Source organism: Rhinatrema bivittatum, chromosome 4 (genome assembly GCF_901001135.1).
Source record: "Rhinatrema bivittatum chromosome 4, aRhiBiv1.1, whole genome shotgun sequence".
NCBI classification, from domain to species: Eukaryota; Metazoa; Chordata; class Amphibia; order Gymnophiona; family Rhinatrematidae; genus Rhinatrema; species Rhinatrema bivittatum.
Window position 1 is genome coordinate 483,895,804 of NC_042618.1, and position 22,754 is coordinate 483,918,557.

The 22,754-nt window shown below is 43.4% G+C and overlaps 1 protein-coding gene across 1 annotated transcript in view; it reads right to left on the reverse strand.

Annotated features, from left to right (window-relative positions):
* ANKS1B (ankyrin repeat and sterile alpha motif domain containing 1B) overlaps positions 1–22,754 on the reverse strand; it is a 591,267-nt gene that overhangs the window by 150,518 nt on the left and 417,995 nt on the right. Inside the window, exons 18-19 of the mRNA XM_029597376.1 lie at positions 9,752–9,859; positions 9,267–9,443 (exon numbers count right to left, since the gene is read on the reverse strand). Of these exons, the coding sequence (XP_029453236.1) occupies positions 9,267–9,443; positions 9,752–9,859 (285 nt within the window). The remainder of the gene's footprint in view (positions 1–9,266; positions 9,444–9,751; positions 9,860–22,754) is intronic.

The following is a 22,754-nucleotide window of genomic DNA, read 5'->3' on the forward strand; positions in this document are numbered from 1 at the left end:
CCCCTGGGTGTCCCCTTTCCCTGGGGAGGCCAGCGTAAGGAAGACCTGCCCCTCTGCAACCTCTGAGAGGACAGAGGAGTAGTGGTGACCTGATGCAAGGGCCTTCTGGTGCTTTGATCAGTTTTTGGGGAAAAAGGATTTTTTTGTTAAAGAGCCAGGAGGGAAGCACTCAGAGGAGAGGATCACCATGCAGGTGGCTGAAGAGAATCGGTAAGTACTGTTTGGGGAAATTTTAGAACTTGAAAATTTTGGGGAGAAGTAAACTATTGAGGTATATTTTTTACTGTGTTTGTATGTCTCTATTAAATAGCTAGTCAGAAGGCAGGCAAAAACCATGAGTTTGTGTGTTGTATTAAATAGAAAGACAGAAGGCAGGCAAAAATCAGGACATAGTAGCCAAGCCCCAACTCCAGACTGGCAGCCCTAGTGCTGTCTTGGAGGAGGAAGGTCTCCTGGTTGGAATGTATCAACCTGGTGCAGCAAGAAATAATCCTGTAGCAAGGACCTGCTCTCCAGTTGATACATTAACCTCTCACATCAAGGATTTGTCTCCCACAGTTACTGCCCAGGAGGGAAGGGTTAGGTTGGCCGACACAGTTGGTGATTCGATTATTAGGAATGTAGATAGCTGGGTGGGGCTGGTGGGCGTGAGGATCGCCTGGTAACTTGCCTACCTGGTGCGAAGGTGGCGGACCTCACGCGTCACCTAGATAGGATTTTAGACAGTGCTGGGGAGGAGCCGGCTGTCGTGGTACATGTGGGCACCAACAACATAGGAAAATGTGGGAGAGAGGTTCTGGAAGCCGAATTTAGGCTCTTAGGTAGAAAGCTTAAATCCAGAACCTCCAGGGTAGCATTCTCTGAAATGCTCCCTGTTCCACGCACAGGTCACAAGAGGCAGGCAGAGCTCCGGAGTCTCAATGCATGGATGAGGTGATGGTGCAAGGAAGAGGGATTCAGTTTTGTTAGGAATTGGGGAACTTTTTGGGGAAGGGGGAGTCTCTTCCGAAGGGATGGGCTCCACCTTAACCAGGGTGGAACCATACTGCTGGCGCTAACATTCAAAAAGGAGATAGAGCAGCTTTTAAACTACAGCAAAGGGGAAAGCCGACAGTCGCTCAGCAGCGCATGGTTCGGAGAGAGGTATCTTCAAAGGATACTAATGATGTATTAGAATTAGGGCATCCCGACAGTGAGGTTCCAATAATTAGAAAAGTAGTCCAAGTGCCTATAAGTAAAGAATCACCTAAGCTACAAGATTCCAATTTATCCCTATCAACTGAAAATTAGAATGTTAATACAAACACAAAACAAACTTTGAAATGTTTGTATGCCAATGCCAGAAGTCTAAGAAGTAAGATGGGAGAATTAGAATGTATAGCAGTAAATGATGACATAGACTTAATTGGCATCTCAGAGAAATGGTGGAAAGAGGATAACCAATGGGACACTGCTATACCGGGGTACAAATTATATCGCAATGATAGAGAGGAGCAACTTGGTGGCAGGATGGCACTTTATGTCTGGCATGGCATAGAATCCAACAGGATAAACATCCTGCATGAGACTAATATGCACCTTCGAATCTTTATGGGAGAAAATTCCTTGTGTGTTGGAGAAGACTATAGTGATAGGAGTATACTACCATCCACCTGGCCAAAATAATGAGACAGACAATGAAATGCTAAGAGAAATTAGGGAAGCTAACCAAATTTGTAGTGCAGTAATAATGGGAGATTTCATTTAACTCAGAATTGAATGGGTAAGTGAAACATCAGGACATGTTAGAGAGATAAATTTCCTGGATGGAATAAATAACAGTTTTATGGAGCAATTGGTTCAGGAACCGACCAGAGAGGGAGCAATTTTAGATCTAATTCTCAGTGAAGCACAGGATTTGGTGAGAGAGGTAACTGGTGGGGCCGCTTGGCAATAGTGATCATAATATGATCAAATTTGATTTAATGACTGGAAGGGGGACAGTAAGCAAATCCACGGCTCTCGTGCTAAATTTTCAAATGGGAAACTTTGATAAAATGATAAAAATTGTTAAAAAAAAAACCAAACCTGAATGGTGCAGCTACAAAAGTTGAGTGCAATAGGCAAGCTCAGTCTAGATGTATTCCACGCATTAAGAAAGGTGGAAGGAAGGTCAAACAATTTGCAGCATAGTTAAAAAAGTGAGATGAAAGAGGCTATTTTAGCCATAAGATCTTCATTCAAAAACTGGAAAGAGGATCCATCAGAAGAAAATCGGATAAAGCATAAGCATTGGAAAGTTAAATGTAAGATGTTGATAAGATAGGCTAAAAGACAATTTGAAAAGAAGGTTACCACAGAGGAAAAAACTCATAATAAAAACTTTTTAAAATATACCCAAAGCAGAAAGTCTGTGAGGGAGTCAGTTGGACCGTTAGATAATCGAGGGGTTAAAGGGGCACTTAGAGAAGATTTATTTATTTATTTATTTATTTTAAAAGTCTTCTATACCGATGTTAGTCAAAACATTACCTCGGTTTACATGGAACAAAAGCAACGGAAATTACAAGTAACAGGGGAAGGGTAAGGGGTACAAAAAACCATAAGGAGAGCAGAGAAGCATAGGAACAAACAACAAGTGAACTATAATGTCATAAGAACAAGATCATAGTCAAATTCAGGTCATGATCCATCACAATTCAATATTCATCAAGGGTGTTGGGGAAAGGCTTGTTTGAATAGCCAGGTTTTGAGCTGGGCTCTGAATTTGGTGATGCAAGGTTCAAGTCTGAGGTGGGTTGGGAGTGAGTTCCAGTGCATAGGTCCAGCAATGGAGAGTGCCCGATCCCTTGTAGCTGTGAGGTGTGCTTTCTTTAGGGATGGCACATGGAGGGACCCTTTGTTAGTGGTCCTTGTCGGTCGATTCGAGCAGGCAAATTGGAAGGGATCTGCCAGCCAGTTGGAGTGATGGGAATATAAGGCTTTATGTATAAGAACATAAGAACATAAGAAAATGCCATACTGGGTCAGACCAAGGGTCCATCAAGCCCAGCATCCTGTTTCCAACAGTGGCCAATCCAGGCCAAAAGAACCTGACAAGTACCCAAAAACTAAGTCTATTCCATGTAACCATTGCTAATGGCAGTGGCTATTCTCTAAGTGAACTTAATAGCAGGTAATGGACTTCTCCTCCAAGAACTTATCCAATCCTTTTTTAAACACAGCTATACTAACTGCACGAACCACATTCTCTGGCAACAAATTACAGAGTTTAATTGTGTGTTGAGTAAAAAAGAACTTTCTCCGATTAGTTTTAAATGTGCCCCATGCTAACTTCATGGAGTGCCCTCTAGTCTTTCTACTATCCGAAAGAGTAAATAACCGATTCACATCTACCCGTTCTAGACCTCTCATGATTTTAAACACCTCTATCATATCCCCCGTCAGTCGTCTCTTCTCCAAGCTGAAAAGTCCTAACCTCTTTAGTCTTTCCTCATAGGGGATATAATGGTCAGGGATTTAAAGAGGATGCAGGAGGGAATAGGGAGCCAGTGTAGGTCCTTCAGTATAGGGGAAATATGGTCGTATTTGTGAGCGTTGGAGAGGGTTCTGGCTACAGTGTTCTGTAGCATTTGGAGGGGCTTTAAGGAGGAGTAGGGTAGGCCAAGAAAGAGGGAGTTACAGTAATCCATCTTGGATGCCAGTGTAGCCTGGACGACAGTGCGGAAGTCACTAGCGTGAAGGAGAGGTTTCAGGTTTTTTAAGACTTTAAGTTTGAAGAAACCCTCTTTGAGTATGGCACTGATATGTTTTTTGAAGTTCAGTTGTTGGTCGATTAGGACCCCCAGGTTCCTTGCGCAGGGCTGTGCATGAGGAATCTTGATAGCAGAGTCAATTGAGAGTGCGGGATTGGTAGGGGGTGATGGGATATGAGGAGGAGTTCAGTTTTGGCAGTGTTTAGAGCAAGGTGGAGGTTGGTAAGTAAGGAGTTGATGGCAGCGAGATGGTTTCCCCAGGATTCAAGGGTGTCAGATAGGGAGCCTTGAATGGGTATGATGATTTGCACATCATCAGCGTAGAGAAAGAATTTGAGGCCAAGTTCTGATAAGAGTTTGCACAAGGGGGTGAGGTAAATGTTAAAGAGGGTAGAAGAGAGGGAGGAGCCTTGGGGGACTCCTTGGGCGAGGGAGTAGTGGGAGGACTCAGCATTGCCTATTTTCACGGTGAATTTCCTATTGTCGAGGTAGGATGAGAACCACTTAAGGGCTTTGCCGGAAAGGCCAATGTCGGTTAGGCGGACAAGGAGGTGGGTGTGATTCATGGTGTCAAAAGCTGCTGAAATGTCCAGTAGAGCAAGAAGGTAGCTGTGACCTTGATCCATTCCCCTGAGTAAGTAGTCAGTCAAGGAAAGTATGAGGGTCTCAGTGTTGAGGTGTTTACGGAAGCCAAATTGAGAGGGGTGGAGAAGGTTGTGAGTTTCAAGGAATTCTGTAAGTTGCGAGTTGACGACCTTCTCCATGATTTTTGAGATGAAAGGGAGATTGGAGATAGGGCGAAAGTTGGCGGGGTCCTTGGGGTCAAGTGCAGGTATTTTGAGCAGTGGTTTGACCACAGCATGCTTGAGTGGGTCAGGGACAATGCCTGAAGAGAGGGAGCAATTGATAACATCTGCAATGGGTTTGGAAATGATGTCAGGTATGGTGAGGAGGGCTTTGGTGGGGATAGTGTCTGATGGATGAGTCGCAGGTTTCATCTTTTTGAGGATAGATGTGATTTCAGTGGATGAAACGAGTTCAAGGTCGTTAAATGAGGACGAGGGTGGGACAGTGCCTGTAGCAGCTGGGAGCGAGGAGGGAGTAGAGGGAAATCGGAGAAGGATGGTTGCGATTTTGTCATGAAAGTAGCGTCCCAGTTCTTCACATTTGCTGCTGGCTTCGCTGTCAGGAATGGGGGGGGGGATGTGTGTTTGGTAAGGGAAGAAACATAGGTGAAGAGGGCTTTGGGGTTATATTTGTAATCGTGGATTCTTAGGGCGTAGTAGTCTCATTTGGCTTTAAGGGTGGCTAGCCTGTAGAGATGTAGTGAGGATTTGAATATGGATGCTTTTTGCGGGGATGGGTCTTTACGCCATGTGCGTTCTTTCTGCCTGAGCTCATATTTCATTAGTTTGAGGTCTGGGGAGTACCATGGGTTTTGTTTTTTTGCAGATAGTTTAGTTTTATGTGTGGTGATAGGGCACAGTTTGTTTGCGATATCTAAGGTGATGTGACTCCAAGAGTCTAGGGCTGTGTTTGGAGTTGAGCAGTTGAGTTTCAGAGAAGAGCTGGCAAAGGCTGAAGTGAGGTCCTCACTGGGGCAGGATTTTCTGTAGGCAAAAGATGTGGTGGAGGGGGATTTGGATGGTTTGGGTATCTTTATAGAGATGGAGGATTTGACAATAGCGTGATCGGACCATGGGACAGGGGTACAGTGTGGTTTAGAGGGTAGGCTAATGCTGGAGTTGACAAAGAGGAGGTCGAGGGTGTGCCCTGCTTTGTGCGTGGGGGAGGTGATAACTTGGGTAAAGCCGATGGCTTCGAGTGTGCTGAGGATGGCTTCACATGAGGTGGAGCGGGGGGGTAGCATCAACATGGAGGTTGAAATCCCCCAGGATAATGGCAGGGGCATCGCTGTTGATGTTGTTGGAGATAAACTCTATAAGGGGGGAGGGGTTGTGTTCGAGAATGCTAGGGGGGGCATATACTAGGCAGACCTGGAGATTCTGAGATTTGAATAGCCCAATCTCTAATTTGTGTGGTGTGATGATTTTTACAGGTTTGAGATTCATGTGCTTTTTAGCAGCGAGGAGGAGACCACCGCCTCGTTTCTTCGGTCTTGGGATGGAGAAAAAGTCATAGGTGTCAGAAGGGAGCTGATTGAGGACAATCAGCTCCCTTCTGACACCTATGAAGATAAGGCCATCACGGAAAGATTAAACAAATTCTTTGCTTTGCTGTTTACTGAAGAGGATGTTGGAGAGATACCCGTTCCAGAGATGGTTTTCAAGGGTGATAATTCAGATGAACTGAAACAAATCACGGTGAGCCTGGAAGGTGAAGTAGGCCTAATTGACAAACTGAAAAGCAGTAAATCACCTGGACCAGTTGGTTTACACCCCAGGGTTCTGAAAGAACTCAGAAATGAAATTTCAGACCTATTACTATTAATTTGTAACCTATCATTAAAATCATCTGTTGTCCCTGAAGACTGGAAAGTGGCCAATGTTACTCAGATATTTAAAAAGGGCACCAGAGGTGATCTGAGAAACTATAGTCTGGTGAGCCTGACTTCAGTGCCAGAAAAAATCATGGAAAGGGTTATGAAGAATAAAATCACAAAACGATTAGATAGACATGGGTTAATGGGAACCAACCAGCATGGATTTACCCAAGGGAAGTCTTGCCTTACAAATCTACAAAGGTTTGAAGGGGTTAATAAACATGTGGACAAAAGTGATCTAGTAGATGTGGTGTATTTGGATTTTCAGAAGACATTTGACAAAGTTCCGCATGAGAGGCTTCTAAGAAAGCTAAAAAGTCATGGGTCAGAAGGCAATGTACTTGTGTGGATTGCAAACTGTTTAAAGGGCAGGAAACAGAGAGTAGGATTAAATGGTCAGTTTTCACAGTGGAAAAAAACAGTGGAGTGCCCCAGGGATCTGTACTTGGACCGGTGCTTTTTAATATATATATAAATGATCTGGAAAGGAATACGACGAGTGAGGTTATCAAATTTGCGGATGATACAAAATTATTCAGAGTAGTTAAATCACAAGCGGATTGCGATACATTACAGGAGGACCTTGCAAGACTGGAAGATTGGGCATCCAAATGGCAGATGAAATTTAATGTGGATAAGTGCAAGGTGTTGCATATAGGGAAAAACAACCCTTGCTGTAGTTACACAATGTTAGGTTCCATATTAGGAGCTACCACCCAGGAAAAAGATCTAGGCATCATAGTGGATAATACTTTAAAATTGTTGGCTCAGTGTGCTGCGGCAGTCAAAAAAGCAAACAGAATGTTGGGAATTATTAGGAAGGGAATGGTTAATAGAATGGAAAATGTCATAATGCCTCTGTATCGCTCCATGGTGAGACCGCACCTTGAATACTGTGTACAATTCTGGTCGCCGCATCTCAAAAAAGATATAATTGCGATGGAGAAGGTACAGAGAAGGGCAACCAAAATGATAAAGGGGATGGAACAACTCCCCTATGAGGAAAGGCTAAAGAGGTTAGGGCTGTTCAGTTTAGAAAAGAGACGGATGGGGGTGGGGGGAGGGATATGATCGAGGTCTACAAAATCATGAAAGGACTTGAACGGTTAAATGTGAAACGGTTATTTACTCTGTTGGATAATAGAAGGACTAGGGGGCACTCCATGAAGTTAGCAAGTAGGACATTAAAAAAAAAAATCGGAGAAAATTAATTTTCACTCAATGCACAATTAAACTCTGGAATTCATTGCCAGAGGATGTGGTTACAGCAGTTAGTGTAACTGGGTTTAAAAAAGGTTTGGATATGTTCCTGGAGGAAAAATTCATAAACTGCTATTAATTAATAAGCAATGGTAGCTTGAGATTTATTTAATGATTGGGTACTTGCCAGGTTCTTATGGCCTGGATTGGCCACTGTTGGAAACAGGATGCTGGGCTTGATGGACCCTTGCTCTGACCCAGTATGGCATATATTATAAGTGTTTTACCGCCCCTTCCTGCCTGAGGAGGAACACTGAGATCTGCATCTTCCTTAGAGGATCCCTTCCACTGTGGGATGCAAGAGGAATAAGAGAGATCCAGAGTGTGAGAACTGAATTGTGAGTAAGACCAATTTAAAACCTATTGAGGACACCCAATCAGAGTTTTGAACCCCTGTGGAGAAAATCATTTAGAAGTCTCTGTTAACATTTTTGCCAGTTTGGAGGGGTTTTTCCTCTTTCCACTTGGGATCTTCACATTCAAGCCCTGGAGGGTGAATGCTTCTCATGTCCTAGTAGTAGAGACCCATGCACAGATAACGGGAAATACCACAGCAAGAGATCATCGGTGGTGCTAAGGATTACGTTTACTGTGCCATACATTCATTCTGATTTACCATCGCACACACACTCAGAGTCTCCAGCACTCACAGTGGTACAGGAAGTATCCTGTTCCTCGCCCGGGGAAAAGAAACTCTAAAAGCATCCCAATCACTCTGGGCCTGGAGGAGTTTCATTCCCCCCCATCAATAAAGGGAAGAGACCTGTGCTCCAGCCCTGAAAGAGACCATACGTTTGTATGTGGCCCCAGTGGTGTTAGGGCAGCGTCTGGAGCTGGGGCGACCACGACGGGACATCATGGTGGTCTGTTCTCCGCCTCACAACTGGAGAGTCTCACTCATGTAATCACTGAAGCTAGTTTGGGTTTTCCTGCTTTATCGATCGTTTTATGGATGGCTCATTCTGCAGCCCAGCTCAGGACTTTCTTTCTGCCCTCTTAATAAGAGCATTGATGCAATAGGTGAAAGAATTTGCATAGACAGTGGATCATACATAAAGTTTCTGTTTTCAAGCTATGGAGGCAAAAGGTTGGATGAAAGATTTAGTAGATTTTCCAGTGCCACGGTTACAGGATTGTTTGTTTAAACTGCATTTAAATTTCTTTTCTCCTAAGCCTTTGGATAACTGAGTATCTCTGATTCTTCTGAATAGTCTCTGGATGGGGCAGGGCAGCACGGTGACCTACTTGTGCAGAAGGTAGGGACTCTCAAAGCACCATACCAAAGAGATGTCATCATGGCACTGTCTCTTTAAAAGTGGTCAAAAGCTGCTCCAATGGAACTTATCACTTACTAAGAGCTCAGTGTCCAGCAGCGCGATTAGCAGACAATTTAGCTGCTAGAGACAGCCGGTTAGGTGCTCTGCTGAATATAAAGTCCCAGTTAGCCAGATATCTTACCCATCTCACTTTAGGACTGCTCTATGGCATGACTGGGTAACTTATCTGGCTAACTTAACTATGTCCCCAGAATGCCTCCAGCTTATCTGCCTAACTTTTATCCAGCCATTCAGAAAGACAGAAAATGTAATCCACATTGTTTGACCAATTAAGTCCCAAACGTAGCCAGACAAACCATATGAATGTTAACCTTTAAGGGTCTCCCTGGTCTTGCACTATTAGCTTTTGTCATCTACTTAGAACTCAGAATAACTAATTACATTTAAAAACTTAGGGCAAAAGGCAGCTCGCTGATGGGTCCGGGTGCTTACCTGTGCCATCTGTCTCTCCAGTTTGGATCGGGGAATATCATCAAAGTAATTTTCATTTCTTCTTCTCCTGGCATCTTGCATCATAATGTGAGGAAAGTCTAGGGAGCCCCCAGTGGTGTAGGTGCTTTGGCTGAGTGACGGCGACAGCTGTGGAGGAGTGTTTTCTCCACTAGGTTCCTAAGCAGGAGTACAAAAGGGAACAAGCTAATAAGAGGGCTGGAGGTCAGACTGGGAAAAAAGCTTGGCTCAGCTCGGATGGAAAAGGTTTGGGCAGTGGGGTTTCTGAGTACTGTTTGTGGGCACTGCGAGCCAGAATGGGGCATTCTTCCTTGGGCGTGCCACGAGCTGAGCTATGAAGAGTGTGATGTCTTACAACCCATGACAATCCAAGGACTGGGATAGGACGCGCATCAGCTGTGGCAGAGACATGTTTGCTGGGATCTGTGCTGTACGCAGTGCTTCTGAACATGTTGATAGTAACGTACCCTTAGGGTGATTGATCGTGGCGGCTTCTGTGGATTATCCTCATGAACTCGCTCTCCCAGAGATGCCAAAATTCGTTTTCTGTGGCCCAGTAATTTAATTTTTAAAATCTGAAAAAGAAAATATGCAGACTAGACTAAATCTATGCACCTGAGACACAAACATGAAATAAGACAACAAAGCCTTACCTTACCTGTGCTCCAAATCTTCATTAACCATGGAAGGATCATTCAAACACGTTACAACCACAGCCCTCCCACAGCCAGACCTCAGCACAAAATGCACATTTCAAATGTAACTTGAGGGGGTATGACTAATTCAGCTGAGGGATCAGTCAACCTCCTGCAACCCTCATCCATTATAGAGATTTACAACCTTTGTAGTAAGCAAATCACTGGAGCACACAGCAGCATGCATCAGAAGAAACAATTAATGCAACAAACATTTCATAATACGGGCATACAAACACATCTGACAATATAGAAATGTACCAGTAACAGAAAGGAATCTCACAGAATACAAACATATTCTTCAATCTCATTATCACATTAGGCAAAATGTAATGTTATTGATAATTGTAGAGTGTTCACAGAGGACATTTTCAGAAAGATCTAGCCGGTTACCTAAGGAGTTAGCCAGTTACATCAGCAGAAGGATAACTAAACAATAAGCCTGATAGATCAATATCCAGGTAACTAAGGAGTTAGCCGGTTAGATCCATAGCCAGATAACAAAGAAGTTAGCATAGATAGATCCGTAGCCAGATAACTAAGAAGTTAGCATAGATAGATCCTTAGCCAGGTAATTAATAAGTTAGCATAGAAAGATTCGTAGCCAGATAACTAAGAAGTTAGCATAGATAGATCTGTAGCCAGGTAACTAAAGAGTTAGCCAGTTAGATCAGCAGCAGGTAAACTAAGAAGTTAACCTGTTAGATCCATAGCCGGATAATTAAGAAGTTAACCTGTTAGATACCTAGCTGGGTAACTAAGGAGTTAGCCAGTTAGATCAGCAGCAGGTTAACTAAGAAGTTAGCCTGTTAGATCATTAGCCGCGTAACTAAGACGTTAGCCTATTAGATCCATAACCAGGTAACCTAGAAGTTAGCCAGTTAGATTTGTAATGGGTAACTAAGAAGTTAGCTTAGTAGATACCTAACCATGTAACCTAGAAGTTAGCCAGTTAGATATGTAATGGGTAACTAAGAAGTTAGTCTCTTAGACCCTAGCCGGGTAACTAAGAAGTTAGCTTATTAGATCCCTAACCAGGTAACCTAGAAGTTAATTTGTTAATTTTTTATTCTCAGTTTTTTTTTAACACAGTTCCTATCAATTTCTCTCTCCCCTAGCACTTCACTACCTTTCTCCTTCCCGCAACTTCTGCGCTTACTGTCACCTGACCCCCATCCTCTCCTTTTTCCTTCACTGCTCCACCTCCCCCCTCCCTGTTATTTGTAATTTCCTCTTCCTCCTTTACAATGTTGATTGTGAACCGGCATGATATGTCCTATGAATGTCGGTATATTTTAAAAGCATTTAAATAAATAAAATAAATAAATAAATAAGTTAGCCAGTTAGATACGTAACGGGTAACTAAGAAGTTAGCCTATTAGATCCCTAACCAGGTAACCTAGAAGTTATCCAATTAGATACGTAACGGGTAACTAAGGAGTTAGCCAGTTAGAACAGAGGTTTTGAAAACTGTCCCCATTGAACAGCTAAGTAGGCTTTTGATATTGTACTTGTTTATTTTTACATCACTGAATAATGGTGATAAATGTTCAAGCTCGATAAGTCATTGTCCAAAAGAGCTTACAAACTAATTTTTACCTTCAGCCACATCGAAATGATGAGATAGTTTGCAATCTTTTCCACTCTCCTGGTGAAATCATTACTTGCTGACCTTTACCATCTATCATAATACAAATTCCACATTTCCTTTTCATAATTTTCACAGTATGGACTTGAACCTTTTAGCGGCAGAGTTGAACCAATTTCACAATGACTTTTTCTCTTACTCCAGAAAGGAGCAAGTTACATGTTGGGACTTTACCCTTAAATCAGTATTTAATAAAGTTTTACAACTTGAACTTCAAACCATCAAGTCCCAGGCTAGTTTGCCTTTGTTGTTTTTGGACCCAAGAGTACTTGAAAGACAAATCCGGCAACACAAACGGAGATAACAGAAACATACATTTGTAGAATTTCTATTACCAAGGTGAAATACAAAAAGGCCAAAAGATTTTTGTGCTGAAACACATTCTTCATCTTTAGGAAAAAGCTAAATCCATTATACACTACCTTTTTTTATTGCAATTCCATAGTTGACAGCATCAAAAGCTGCTGTGAGATCAAGGGTAATCAGTAAAGAGGAATTCCCCCTATCTAGCTCTTTCCTAAAATCCACCATCATGGAGACCAGCACTGTCTCTGGGCTGTACCCAGCAAGAAAACCATCCAGAAAATATAATCTAGTCAGATAGTCCAACAACGAATGATGAATTAGTACTATTCTTTCCACCTTATTTATAAAAGATACATTTGACAATGCTATATCATTTTCTTTTTTTTTTATTTATTTGAACAGTTTTATATACCGACAACCGTTTGCACATCGTGTCGGTTTACATGTAACTTACTAACCACGATTATATAGGCATTGCCTTCACAATGAACAGGTAACGATAAGGGAACTGGGAGGGAGAGAAAACAATAACAAAACAGGATAAGGTTATATACAGAGTTCCACGATGAGTTCGTAGATAATGCTGATTCTTGTTTAGGGGAAGGAAGAGGGGAGAAGGGGCTAGTGAGGGTAAAAGTTGGAGGAAGGTCAAGGAAGGGGAGGGTCAGTAGGCGAAGGTGAAGGAGGGTAGGCTTGGTGGAAGAGCCAGGTTTTAAGTTTCTTTTTGAATAAGGGTGTGGAAGTTTCAGTGCGTAGGTCTAGAGGCATGGAGTTCCAGAGGGTGGGGCCGGCGAGAGAGAGAGGGCTCTGCAGGTTGTGGAGATAAGTCTGGTAGATTTTATAGAGGGGGAAACTAGTGTTCCATGTAGGGAGGCACGGGTTGGTCTTGTGGAGGTGCGAGGGAGGAACGGTGGGTTTATCCAGTTGTAATGTTCGTTGGTGATGCTTTTGTGGATGAGGGTAAGGGTTTTGTATATGATGCGTGATTGAATGGGAAGCCAGTGGAAAGCAATGAGAGTGGGAGTGATGTGGTCTTTCTTATTGATATTTGTGAGGATGCGTGCAGTGGCGTTCTGAAGGAGTTGTAGAGGTTTGATGTAGGTGGCAGGGAGGCCAAGGAGGAGAGAGTTGCAGTAATCAATTTTCGAAAATATAATAGATTGGAGTACAGTACGGAAATCCGAGAGATATAGAAGGGGTTTGAGTTTTTTAAGGGTTTGTAGTTTGAAATAGCAGCTACTGAGGATAGAATTGATGTAAGGTTTAAAGTTGAGTTGGTTATCAAGTATAACACCCAGGTTTTGTGTATTGGATGGGAAAGTGGTAGAGGAGAGGGTAGAGGGTATGGGTGTTGATGATTGTTTGGAAGGGATGAGAAGGAATTCTGTTTTTTGGGGATTGAGGGATAAGTGCATGTCAGTGAGGAGCTGGTTAATGGAGGCAAGAATGGTATTCCAGTTTTGGAGTGCGGTGAGAATGGAATTTGTGAAAGGGATAAGGATTTGCACATCATCTGCATAGATGAAATGTGTCACACCAAGGTTGGAAAGAAGGTTGGTGAGAGGGAGCATATAAATGTTAAATAGGGTGGAGGAAAGGGAGGATCCCTGGGGGACACCACAGTCGAGGTTTACAGGTGAGGATTGAATGTTGTCGGTGAGGACTGTGTAACTACGGTTTTGGAGGTATGACTTAATCCATGATAGGGCGGTACCGGAGAATCCAATGCTGATGAGGGTATTGAAAAGGATGCTATGACTGACGGTGTCAAAAGCAGCAGAAATATCCAGCATAGCAATGAGATATGAGTTGCCAGCGTCCATTCCTTTGATAAGGGTATCCGTTAGGGAGAGGAGTAGGGTTTCCGTACTGAGATGTTTTCGGAAACCATATTGTGTTGGTGGGAGGATGTTGGATTGTTCAAGGTGGTCAGAAAGGCGGAAGTTTACTAGTTTCTCAAGGACTTTGGAAAAGAAAGGGAGATTGGAAATGGGACGGAGGTTAGATAGGTTGGAGGGATCAAGGGAGGGTTTTTTTAGGATAGGCTTGACAACCGCTTGTTTTAGGGAGTTGGGGACCAGGCCTTGTTCAAGGGAACAGTTCACAATTTTGGAGAGTGAGGTAGCTATGGTTTTAGGAATAGCGAGTAGCAGTTTGGTGGGAATAGTTTCAGAGGGATGGGACGAGGGTCTCATCTTTTTTAAGATATTCTCAATTTCTAGAGTTGAGGAAGGTTCAAAAGATGAGAGGAAGGTGGGAGTGTGTAGGGTTTGTGTAGGTGGGAGTGTGTAGGTGGGAGTGTGTAGGGTTTCATATAGATTACGATCCAGAGATGACTTTCTAAAGACTGGTCGAACAAAAGCAATTCTTAGGGCTATGAGCATATTTTCATTGCTAAAAGAATAAAACATTATTGTGCCCCTACTGGCCATGACATGGAGTAGTGATATCAGAATTGGTAGGGGAGAAGCTTATGTTGTTATCAAGAGGGACTTTCTAGCTTGTGAAGGTTCATCTGGAGTGCATAGGGTGTGGGTGATGTTTGAGTGTGGCCTTTCCCCTAAAGGATGTGTATAATTGGCAGTACAAAAGAGGGTGTTCCACATGGAACAAAGGCTGGCCTCTGAGGAAGGAGTTTGGAGAGGTCTAAGCCATTAGAGAGGGAGCAGGCGCTACTCACTGTAGTGCTACAGGTCTAATAGGAGTACCAAAGGGAAGGAGAAACTGGGATGCTTCAACAAGCCCTCAAACAGTGAACCAGACATGGAACCTGAGCAGGAAAAAAAAAGATCTTAAGGAGACCAAGATTGGGAGAAAAACCTGAAGACGTGAGGATCTGAGTAAAGGCTGGAAACCTGCATCTGCCTAGGGAAGGAACCATTCCGTGGGCTCTGTCAGTAACTGGCCTGAGAGAAATCAATGAAGAGACTGTGAGATGAGGAAAGGGTAAAGAGATTGCGAGAGGAGAAATTGGGCAAGAGACTTTATCTTTTTGTCTGCGACTGCAGAGGACCTGGGAAAAGAAAAGAAGAGTAACTGGGAAGGAATACATGGTTAGAAGAGTGTGGACCATGACATTTGGATTTACTCGGGTTTTTTCAGATTTTTGCTACTATAATGGGCTATGAACTTAACATGTGGTTTGTGTTAGTGAACTACTTACTTTACTACTACTTAACATGTGGTTTGTGTTAGTGAACTACTTACTTTACTACTATAATGGACTGTGAACTTAACATGTGGTTTGTGTTAGTGAATTAGTTACTTTACTACTATAATGGGCTGTGAACTTAACATGTGTTTTGTGTTAGTGAACTACTTACTTTACTACTACTTAACATGTGGTTTGTGTTAGTGAACTAGTTACTTTACTACTATAATGGACTATGAACTTAACATGTGGTTTGTGTTAGTGAACTAGTTACTTTACTACTATAATGGGCTGTGAATATAACATGTGGTTTGTGTTAGTGAACTAGTTACTTTACTACTATAATGGGGGGTGAACAAAACATGTGGTTTGTGTTAGTGAACTAGTTACTTTACTACTATAATGGGCTGTGAACATAACATGTGGTTTGTGTTAGTGAACTAGTTACTTTACTACTATAATGGACTATGAACTTAACATGTGGTTTGTGTTAGTGAACTAGTTACTTTACTACTATAATGGGCTGTAAACATAACATGTGGTTTGTGTTAGTGAACTAGTTACTTTACTACTATAATGGACTGTGAACTTAACATGTGGTTTGTGTTAGTGAACTAGTTACTTTACTACTACTTAACATGTGGTTTGTGTTAGTGAACTAGTTACTTTACTACTATAATGGACTGTGAACTTAACCTGTGGTTTGTGTTAGTGAACTAGTTACTTTACTACTACTTAAAATGTGGTTTGTGTTAGTGAACTACTTACTTTACTACTACTTAACATTTGGTTTGTGTTAGTGAACTAGTTACTTTACTACTATAATGGACTATGAACTTAACATGTGGTTTGTGTTAGTGAACTAGTTACTTTACTACTATAATGGGCTGTGAACATAACATGTTGTTTGTGTTAGTGAACTAGTTACTTTACTACTATAATGGGCTGTGAACATAACATGTGGTTTGTGTTAGTGAACTAGTTACTTTACTACTATAATGGGCTGTGAACTTAACATGTGGTTTGTGTTAGTAAACTACTTACTTTACTACTACTTAACATGTGGTTTGTGTTAGTGAACTAGTTACTTTACTACTATAATGGACTATGAACTTAACATGTGGTTTGTGTTAGTGAACTAGTTACTTTACTACTATAATGGGCTGTGAACTTAACATGTGGTTAGTAAATGCTAAAAAGTGCTTATAAGTTATTATGAGGTCGGCTCCTTGCCTCCCTCCCATACTCCATTGTATATAGTACTTTATCTTCGTTCTCCCACTCTTTTTTTCCTACTCCCAGTTAAGGCTTCCTTGTTATAATGTAACTTTATGCTCCTTTTAAAATGTCTCATTGATTGGTTATAGTTACTGATTAGTTCGATGTAAACCGAGTTGATTTGATTTGTATCAAGAAAGTCGGTATATAAAAGCCTTTAATAAAATAAATAAATAAATAAATAAATATTAGTGAACTACTTACTTTACTACTACTTAACATGTGGTTTGTGTTAGTGAACTAGTTACTTTACTACTACTTAACATGTGGTTTGTGTTCGTGAACTAGTTACTTTTGGAAGAAATTTTTTTATTTTGGAGCAGAGTTCTGGTCTGAACTTTGCCTTTTTTTGGGGAAGTGTCCTCAGCTCAGTTTGGCCGTCCAACTCATGGTACCTGGTTAAAAAGTGAACTTCACCCACTCTATTTATTTGAGCCAAACAGCGCACCCCAGGACTAGGAAAATGATCTTTGGTGAAAGAGGGGTTACATAATGGTACCATGCATAAAGGGGCTGAGGCTCAGTAAGGATACTTGTGTTTTTACCAGTTTCAGGGAAATCTGAACTGTTTTTATTTATTTATTATTTATTTATTTACCGACATTTGATCGAGATATCACAGCGGTTTACATTCAGGTACTGTAGGTATTTCCCTATCCCCAGAGGGCTTACAATCTAAGGTTGTACCTGAGGCAATGGAGGGTAAAGTGACTTGCCCAAGGTCACAAGGAGCGACAGCAGGACTTGAACCCTGGTCTCCTGGTTCGTAGTCCACTGCTCTAACCACTAGGCTATTCCTCCTCCCTTTTTGTTCATGAAACAGCTGAAATGAGCCTAAGAATTTCAGTTTTTTAAAAAATGTCCACCGTTCCCACCAGCAGGTTGCAAGGAAAACCATGTGGACAACAAATGTGCTGGTCCCCAAGGAGATGATCCTGTGCTCCTAGCATCAGTCGTCATTCCCCAGATGACAACAAAGAGCCAATCAGGAGGCAAGCTGCAACAAGTGGAGAAATGATTTGCACCTGGGACTGGAGCCATCTTGAAGGACTGCCCAAGTGAGCAGTGTGCGCTCATTGCAATAGAGGGAGAGCTGGAAAGAATCAACAGCTAACCCAAGGAATCAACAGCCAATCCAAGGAAAGAGATCCAGGCGTCATAGTGGATAACACATTGAAATCGTCGGCTCAGTGTGCTGCGGCAGTCAAAAAAGCAAACAGAATGTTGGGAATTATTAGAAAGGGAATGGTTAAAAAAACGGAAAATGTCATAATGCCTCTGTATCGCTCCATGGTGAGACCGCACCTTGTGTACAGCAGAGTTGCTTACCTGTAACAGGTGTTCTCACTGGACAGCAGGATGTTAGTCCTCACATATAGGTGACATCACAAGATGGAGCCCTATCACGGAACACTTTTGACAAAGTTTCTAGAACTTTGACTGGTACCTACTGAGCATGCCCAGCATGGCACTAACCCTGCATCCAGCAGGGGTCTCCCTTCAGTCTCGTTTGTAGCAAAAGTATGAGCGAAAAATAAAATAATAAAACGTAAGCAAACCCATCACTGCGGGGTGGCGGGCAAGTTTTGTGAAGACTAACATCCTGCTGTCCTGGGAGAACAGCTGTTACAGGTAAGCAACTCTGCTTTCTCCCAGGACAAGCAGGATGGTAGTCCTCATATGTGGGTGAACAGCGAGCTACAGGATGCCCTGACAGAATGAGCCAAAAACACTCAACGACGTGCAACAGGCACAACAACTGGGGTGGTTTTGGGTAGGAGGGCAGCCTGAATTTCACAGTGGGACGTAAGAAGGAAGTTGGGTTATTAAACAGGAAACAAATTACGTAGGACAGACTGGCCAAAGATGGAATCTTGCCTGCCAGCCTTGCCAAGACAATAATGAGCTGCAAATGTGTGGAGGGAGCTCCATGTGGCAGCTCTGCAGATGTCAGTAAGAGGTACAGAATGGAGGTGTGCCACCGACATTGCCATAGCCCTTACTGAATGTGCTTTTACCCGTTCCTGTAGTGGAAGGCCTGCCTGCTGATAGCAGAAAGAAATGCAGTCCACTAGCCAGGTGGATAGGGTCTGCTTGCCCACCGGAACTCCTAATTTGTTTTTATCGAAGGAGACAAACAGTTGGGTGGACTTCCTATGGGCTGCAGTGCGGTCTAAATAGAAGGCAAGTGCATGTTTGCATTCCAAAGAATGCAGAGCCCACTCACCTGGTTGTGAGTGAGGACTCGGAAAAAAGGTTGGAAGTATTATGGTCTTATTTAAGTGGAAATCAGAGACTACCTTTGGTAGGAATTTAGGGTGAGTGCGGAGTACCACATGATCATGAAGAAATTTTGTATAAGGTGGGTATGTTACCAGCGCCTGTAGCTCATTGACTCTGCAAGCTGATGTTATAGCAACTAGAAAGATCACTTTCCAAGTGAGATGTCGTAGCTCGCAGGAGTGTAGGGGCTCGAACGGAGGTCACATGAGCCGTGCTAGCACGGCTCATGTGACCTCTCTCTCTCTCTTCCCCTCTTTCCCCTCTCCTTCCTCTTTCTCCTCCTACCTCTTTCTCCCCCCTCCTTCGCTCTCCCCTCTCCTCTCTCCATTCCCCCCTTCTCTCCTCCTAGCTTGCCTAAAATTCATATCTCATAGTGACTTCATTTATTGTACATATGTATATAATTGCAAATCTTGTTTATAATTCAATGCAAATTTTTTCCCATGTTATCTCACACCCTCTTTAATCCCTTGTTAACTTGTTTTATTTGTTCAATGTAAAGCGCCCTGCCTGGCGTCTGTTTGCGTTACACTGTGAACCGATGTGATATCCTGGATGAATGTCGGTATATAAAAATTTTAAATAAATAAATAAATAAACATTAAGGTCCCATGCTGGAACCGGAGGATGCAGTGGACGCTTCAGTTGTAGCATGCCTCTCATAAAGCGACCTACAAGGGGTTGCACTGAGATCGGGGCATCTCCTACACTTTTGAGGTAAGCGGCTATGGCGCTGACATGCACTCGGATGGAGGAAATTTGTAGGCCAGACTCCAAGAGGTGCCAGAGATAATCCAGGAACCTTGTTGTGGGGCAGGAAAAGGGATCTATTTCTTTTGTAGTGCACCATGAAGCGAATCTTTTCCATTTGGAACGATAAGATCTCTTAGTAGAAGGCTTTCATGAAGCTACAAGGACCTGAGACACATTGTCAAAAAGGTTAAGGGATTGTAGTATTAACCTTTCAGCATCCTAGCTGTCAGAGACAGGGAGTGAAGGTTCAGATGACGTGGTTTTGTTTTTTTTTTAAATCGTGTAAATCGTAAATCGGGGGAGGGCGGGAAAACCGGCACACTAAAACAACCCTAAAACCCACCCCGACCCTTTAAAATAAATCCCCCACCCTCCCGAACCCCCCCAAAATGTCTTAAATTACCTGGGGTCCAGTGGGGGGGTCCCGGTGTGATCTTCCACTCTCGGGCCACGGGTGCATTAATAGAAATGGCGCCGGCGCTACCTTTGCCCTGTTATATGACAGGGCAAAGGTAGCGCCTCCCCCTTCCCCCAATTTACGATTTTTGATGATAAATCGGGGGAATTCCTATTGTATTGCGCCTTTAACGATTTTTGACGATTTAAAATATATCGGATGATATTTTAAATTGTCAAAAAACGATTCACATCCCTATCGCGAAGGATGGGAAACCAAGCCTGACGCGGCCAGTGAGGGGCTATGAGGATCATTGTGCCCCCGTCCTGCCGTAACTTCACGAGAGTCTTGCTGATGAGTGGAAGTGGAGTGTAGGCATATAGGAGACCCGTTGACCATGAGTGGGCGAAGGCATCTCGTGGCAGTGTGTCGTGGCTGTCATGTAGCGAGCAGAAGTTGTTCACATTGCGGTTGTGAATTGACATGAAGAGGTCTATGTGTGGGCGGCCCCATTGGTGAAAGATTTGGTTTACTACATTGGGATTTAGGGACCATTCGTGGGGATGAAAGGTCCAGCTGAGGCTGTCCGCCATCACATTGTCCACGCCTGCCAGGTAGGTCGCTCTCAGTAGCACGGAATGGGAGAGAGAGCCCAGGCCCAGATCTGCGCCGTTTCCTGGCATAGCAGGTAAGAGCCTGTGCTCCCTTGATTGTTGAGGTACCACATTGCTACTTGGTTGTCTGTTTGAATTAGGATTACCTTGTTGGAGAGGCAATCCTGAAAAGCGAAGAGGGCATATTGAATTGTCTGGAGCTCCAGAAAATGTATCTGGTGCTTTGCTCCCTGTGTGGTCCAGGTTCCCTGAGTTTGGAGACTGTTGATATGGGCTCCCCAACCTAGGTTGGATGTATCTGTTGTTAGAGTAATTTGAGGATGTGGAGGTTGGAAGGGTAGTCCTATTCGAAGATTGGACTCCTGTATCCACCAAGCCAGAGAGAGATGAAGCTGGTTGGTGACGTGGACAATATGGGACATGTTGAGTTGATTGGGACCACAGGGACTTTAAAGTCCATTGTGTTACTCTCATGGCTATTCGCACCATTGAACTGTGGATGCCATGTGACCTAGTAAGGTTAATAGATGACGAGCTGTAGTGGTTTGGTGAATCTGCACTGCCTTGGCTAGGGGTGATAGCGTGCATGCCCGGTTCTCTGGGAGAAAGGCTTTGGCGTGGACTGTATTTAGATCTACTCCGATGAACGAGAGGGTACGTGATGGAGTCAGATGTGACTTGGGATAGTTTATTAGAAATCCCAAGGACTGTAGTAGGCTGATGGTAAAATGGAGGGAGTGAAGCACGACCTTCTGGAATGGACCTCTGAGGAACCAATCATCAACCTCCAAAATGCTCTTGACCATCCCTTACAGCATTTCCCAACCGCTAGCTGATATTATCAACACCTCCACCTCCACTGGGGATGTTCCTACACAGCTCAAATCAGCCATAGTCAAACCCATTCTTAAAAAACCGAAACTTGACCCCTCCGACTTGTCCAACTACTGTCCCATCTCAAACCTCCCCTTCGTTGCTAAAATCCTTGAAAAAACTGTCAACACCCAACTCTCAAACTACTTAGATCAACACCAAATACTATATCCATCACAACACGGTTTTAGAAAGCGTTTCAGTACTGAAACTCTACTTCTCTCCCTCTCCGACCTTGTCATCAGAGACTTTGACAAGGTCACACATTCATCCTGGCTCTATTAGACTTCTCAGCTGCCTTCGACACCATTAACCATTCTATTTTGCTCGACAGGCTAGCTGACATTGGCATCTCCGGGACTCCACTTCGCTGGTTCAAATCATACATAAGTGACAGACACTTCAAGGTAAAAACTGAAAACCATGAATCCGAACCAATCAATATCACAAGGGGCGTACCCCAAGGCTCCTCCTTATCATCCACCCTCTTTAACATATACCTCCTCCCCCTTAGCCAGCTTCTCTCAAGTCTCAGTCTCCCACACTTTGTCTACGCAGACGTGCAGGTTCTTATACCCATTACTGACTCCATCTCCCATGCCCTAAAAAGATGGGATAGTGCCATCTCATCCATCAACTGTCTTCTCACTCAACTCAACCTGGCCATCAATCCTAATAAAACTGAACTTATGATCATCTCACCCCAATCCATCATTTCTCCACCTACACCTTCAGCCAATTCACCTCTCTCTCTCCCTGTCCTCTCACAAACCGTAAGAGACCTGGGTGTCATCCTTGACCCCCAATTCAGCCTACAGAAATTTATATCTTCCACCATCAAAGACTGTTACTACAAACTACACACTCTCAAAAAACTTAAACCCATCCTGCATTTCAACGACTTCAGAACTGCCCTACAAGCCCTAATATTATCCAAAATAGACTACTCAAACGCTTTACTCCTAGGTCTCCCGAAAAACAGCCTTGCCCCCCTTCAACTGCTTCAAAATGCAGCTGCACGTGTATTAACAGGCTCCCGTAGAAAAGAACACATTACACCTGTTCTCAAACAACTTCACTGGCTCCCCATCACAGCCAGAATTCAATTTAAAACACTCACCCTTATTCATAAAGCCGTCCACAATCCTGACATGCACTGGTTCTCAGACAGTTTACACATCCGTTTCCCCTCCAGACCTACCAGAACGCCCTACACAGCAAACATTCACACTCCTTCTCCCAAACTCTTCCACCTAACAACCACTAAACAACGTGCGCTATCCCTTGCTGGACCCTCTCTATGGAACTCGATGCCCACCCACCTACGCCTTGAGACATGCTCCAAAAAATTCAGACAAAATCTCAAGACCTGGCTCTTTACACGAGCATACACATGAACCACCTTTCATCTCTCTACTTTCTCCCACACCCCTCCCCTCCCGCCCCTCCACTCGCCCCCCCCCCCTAGCATA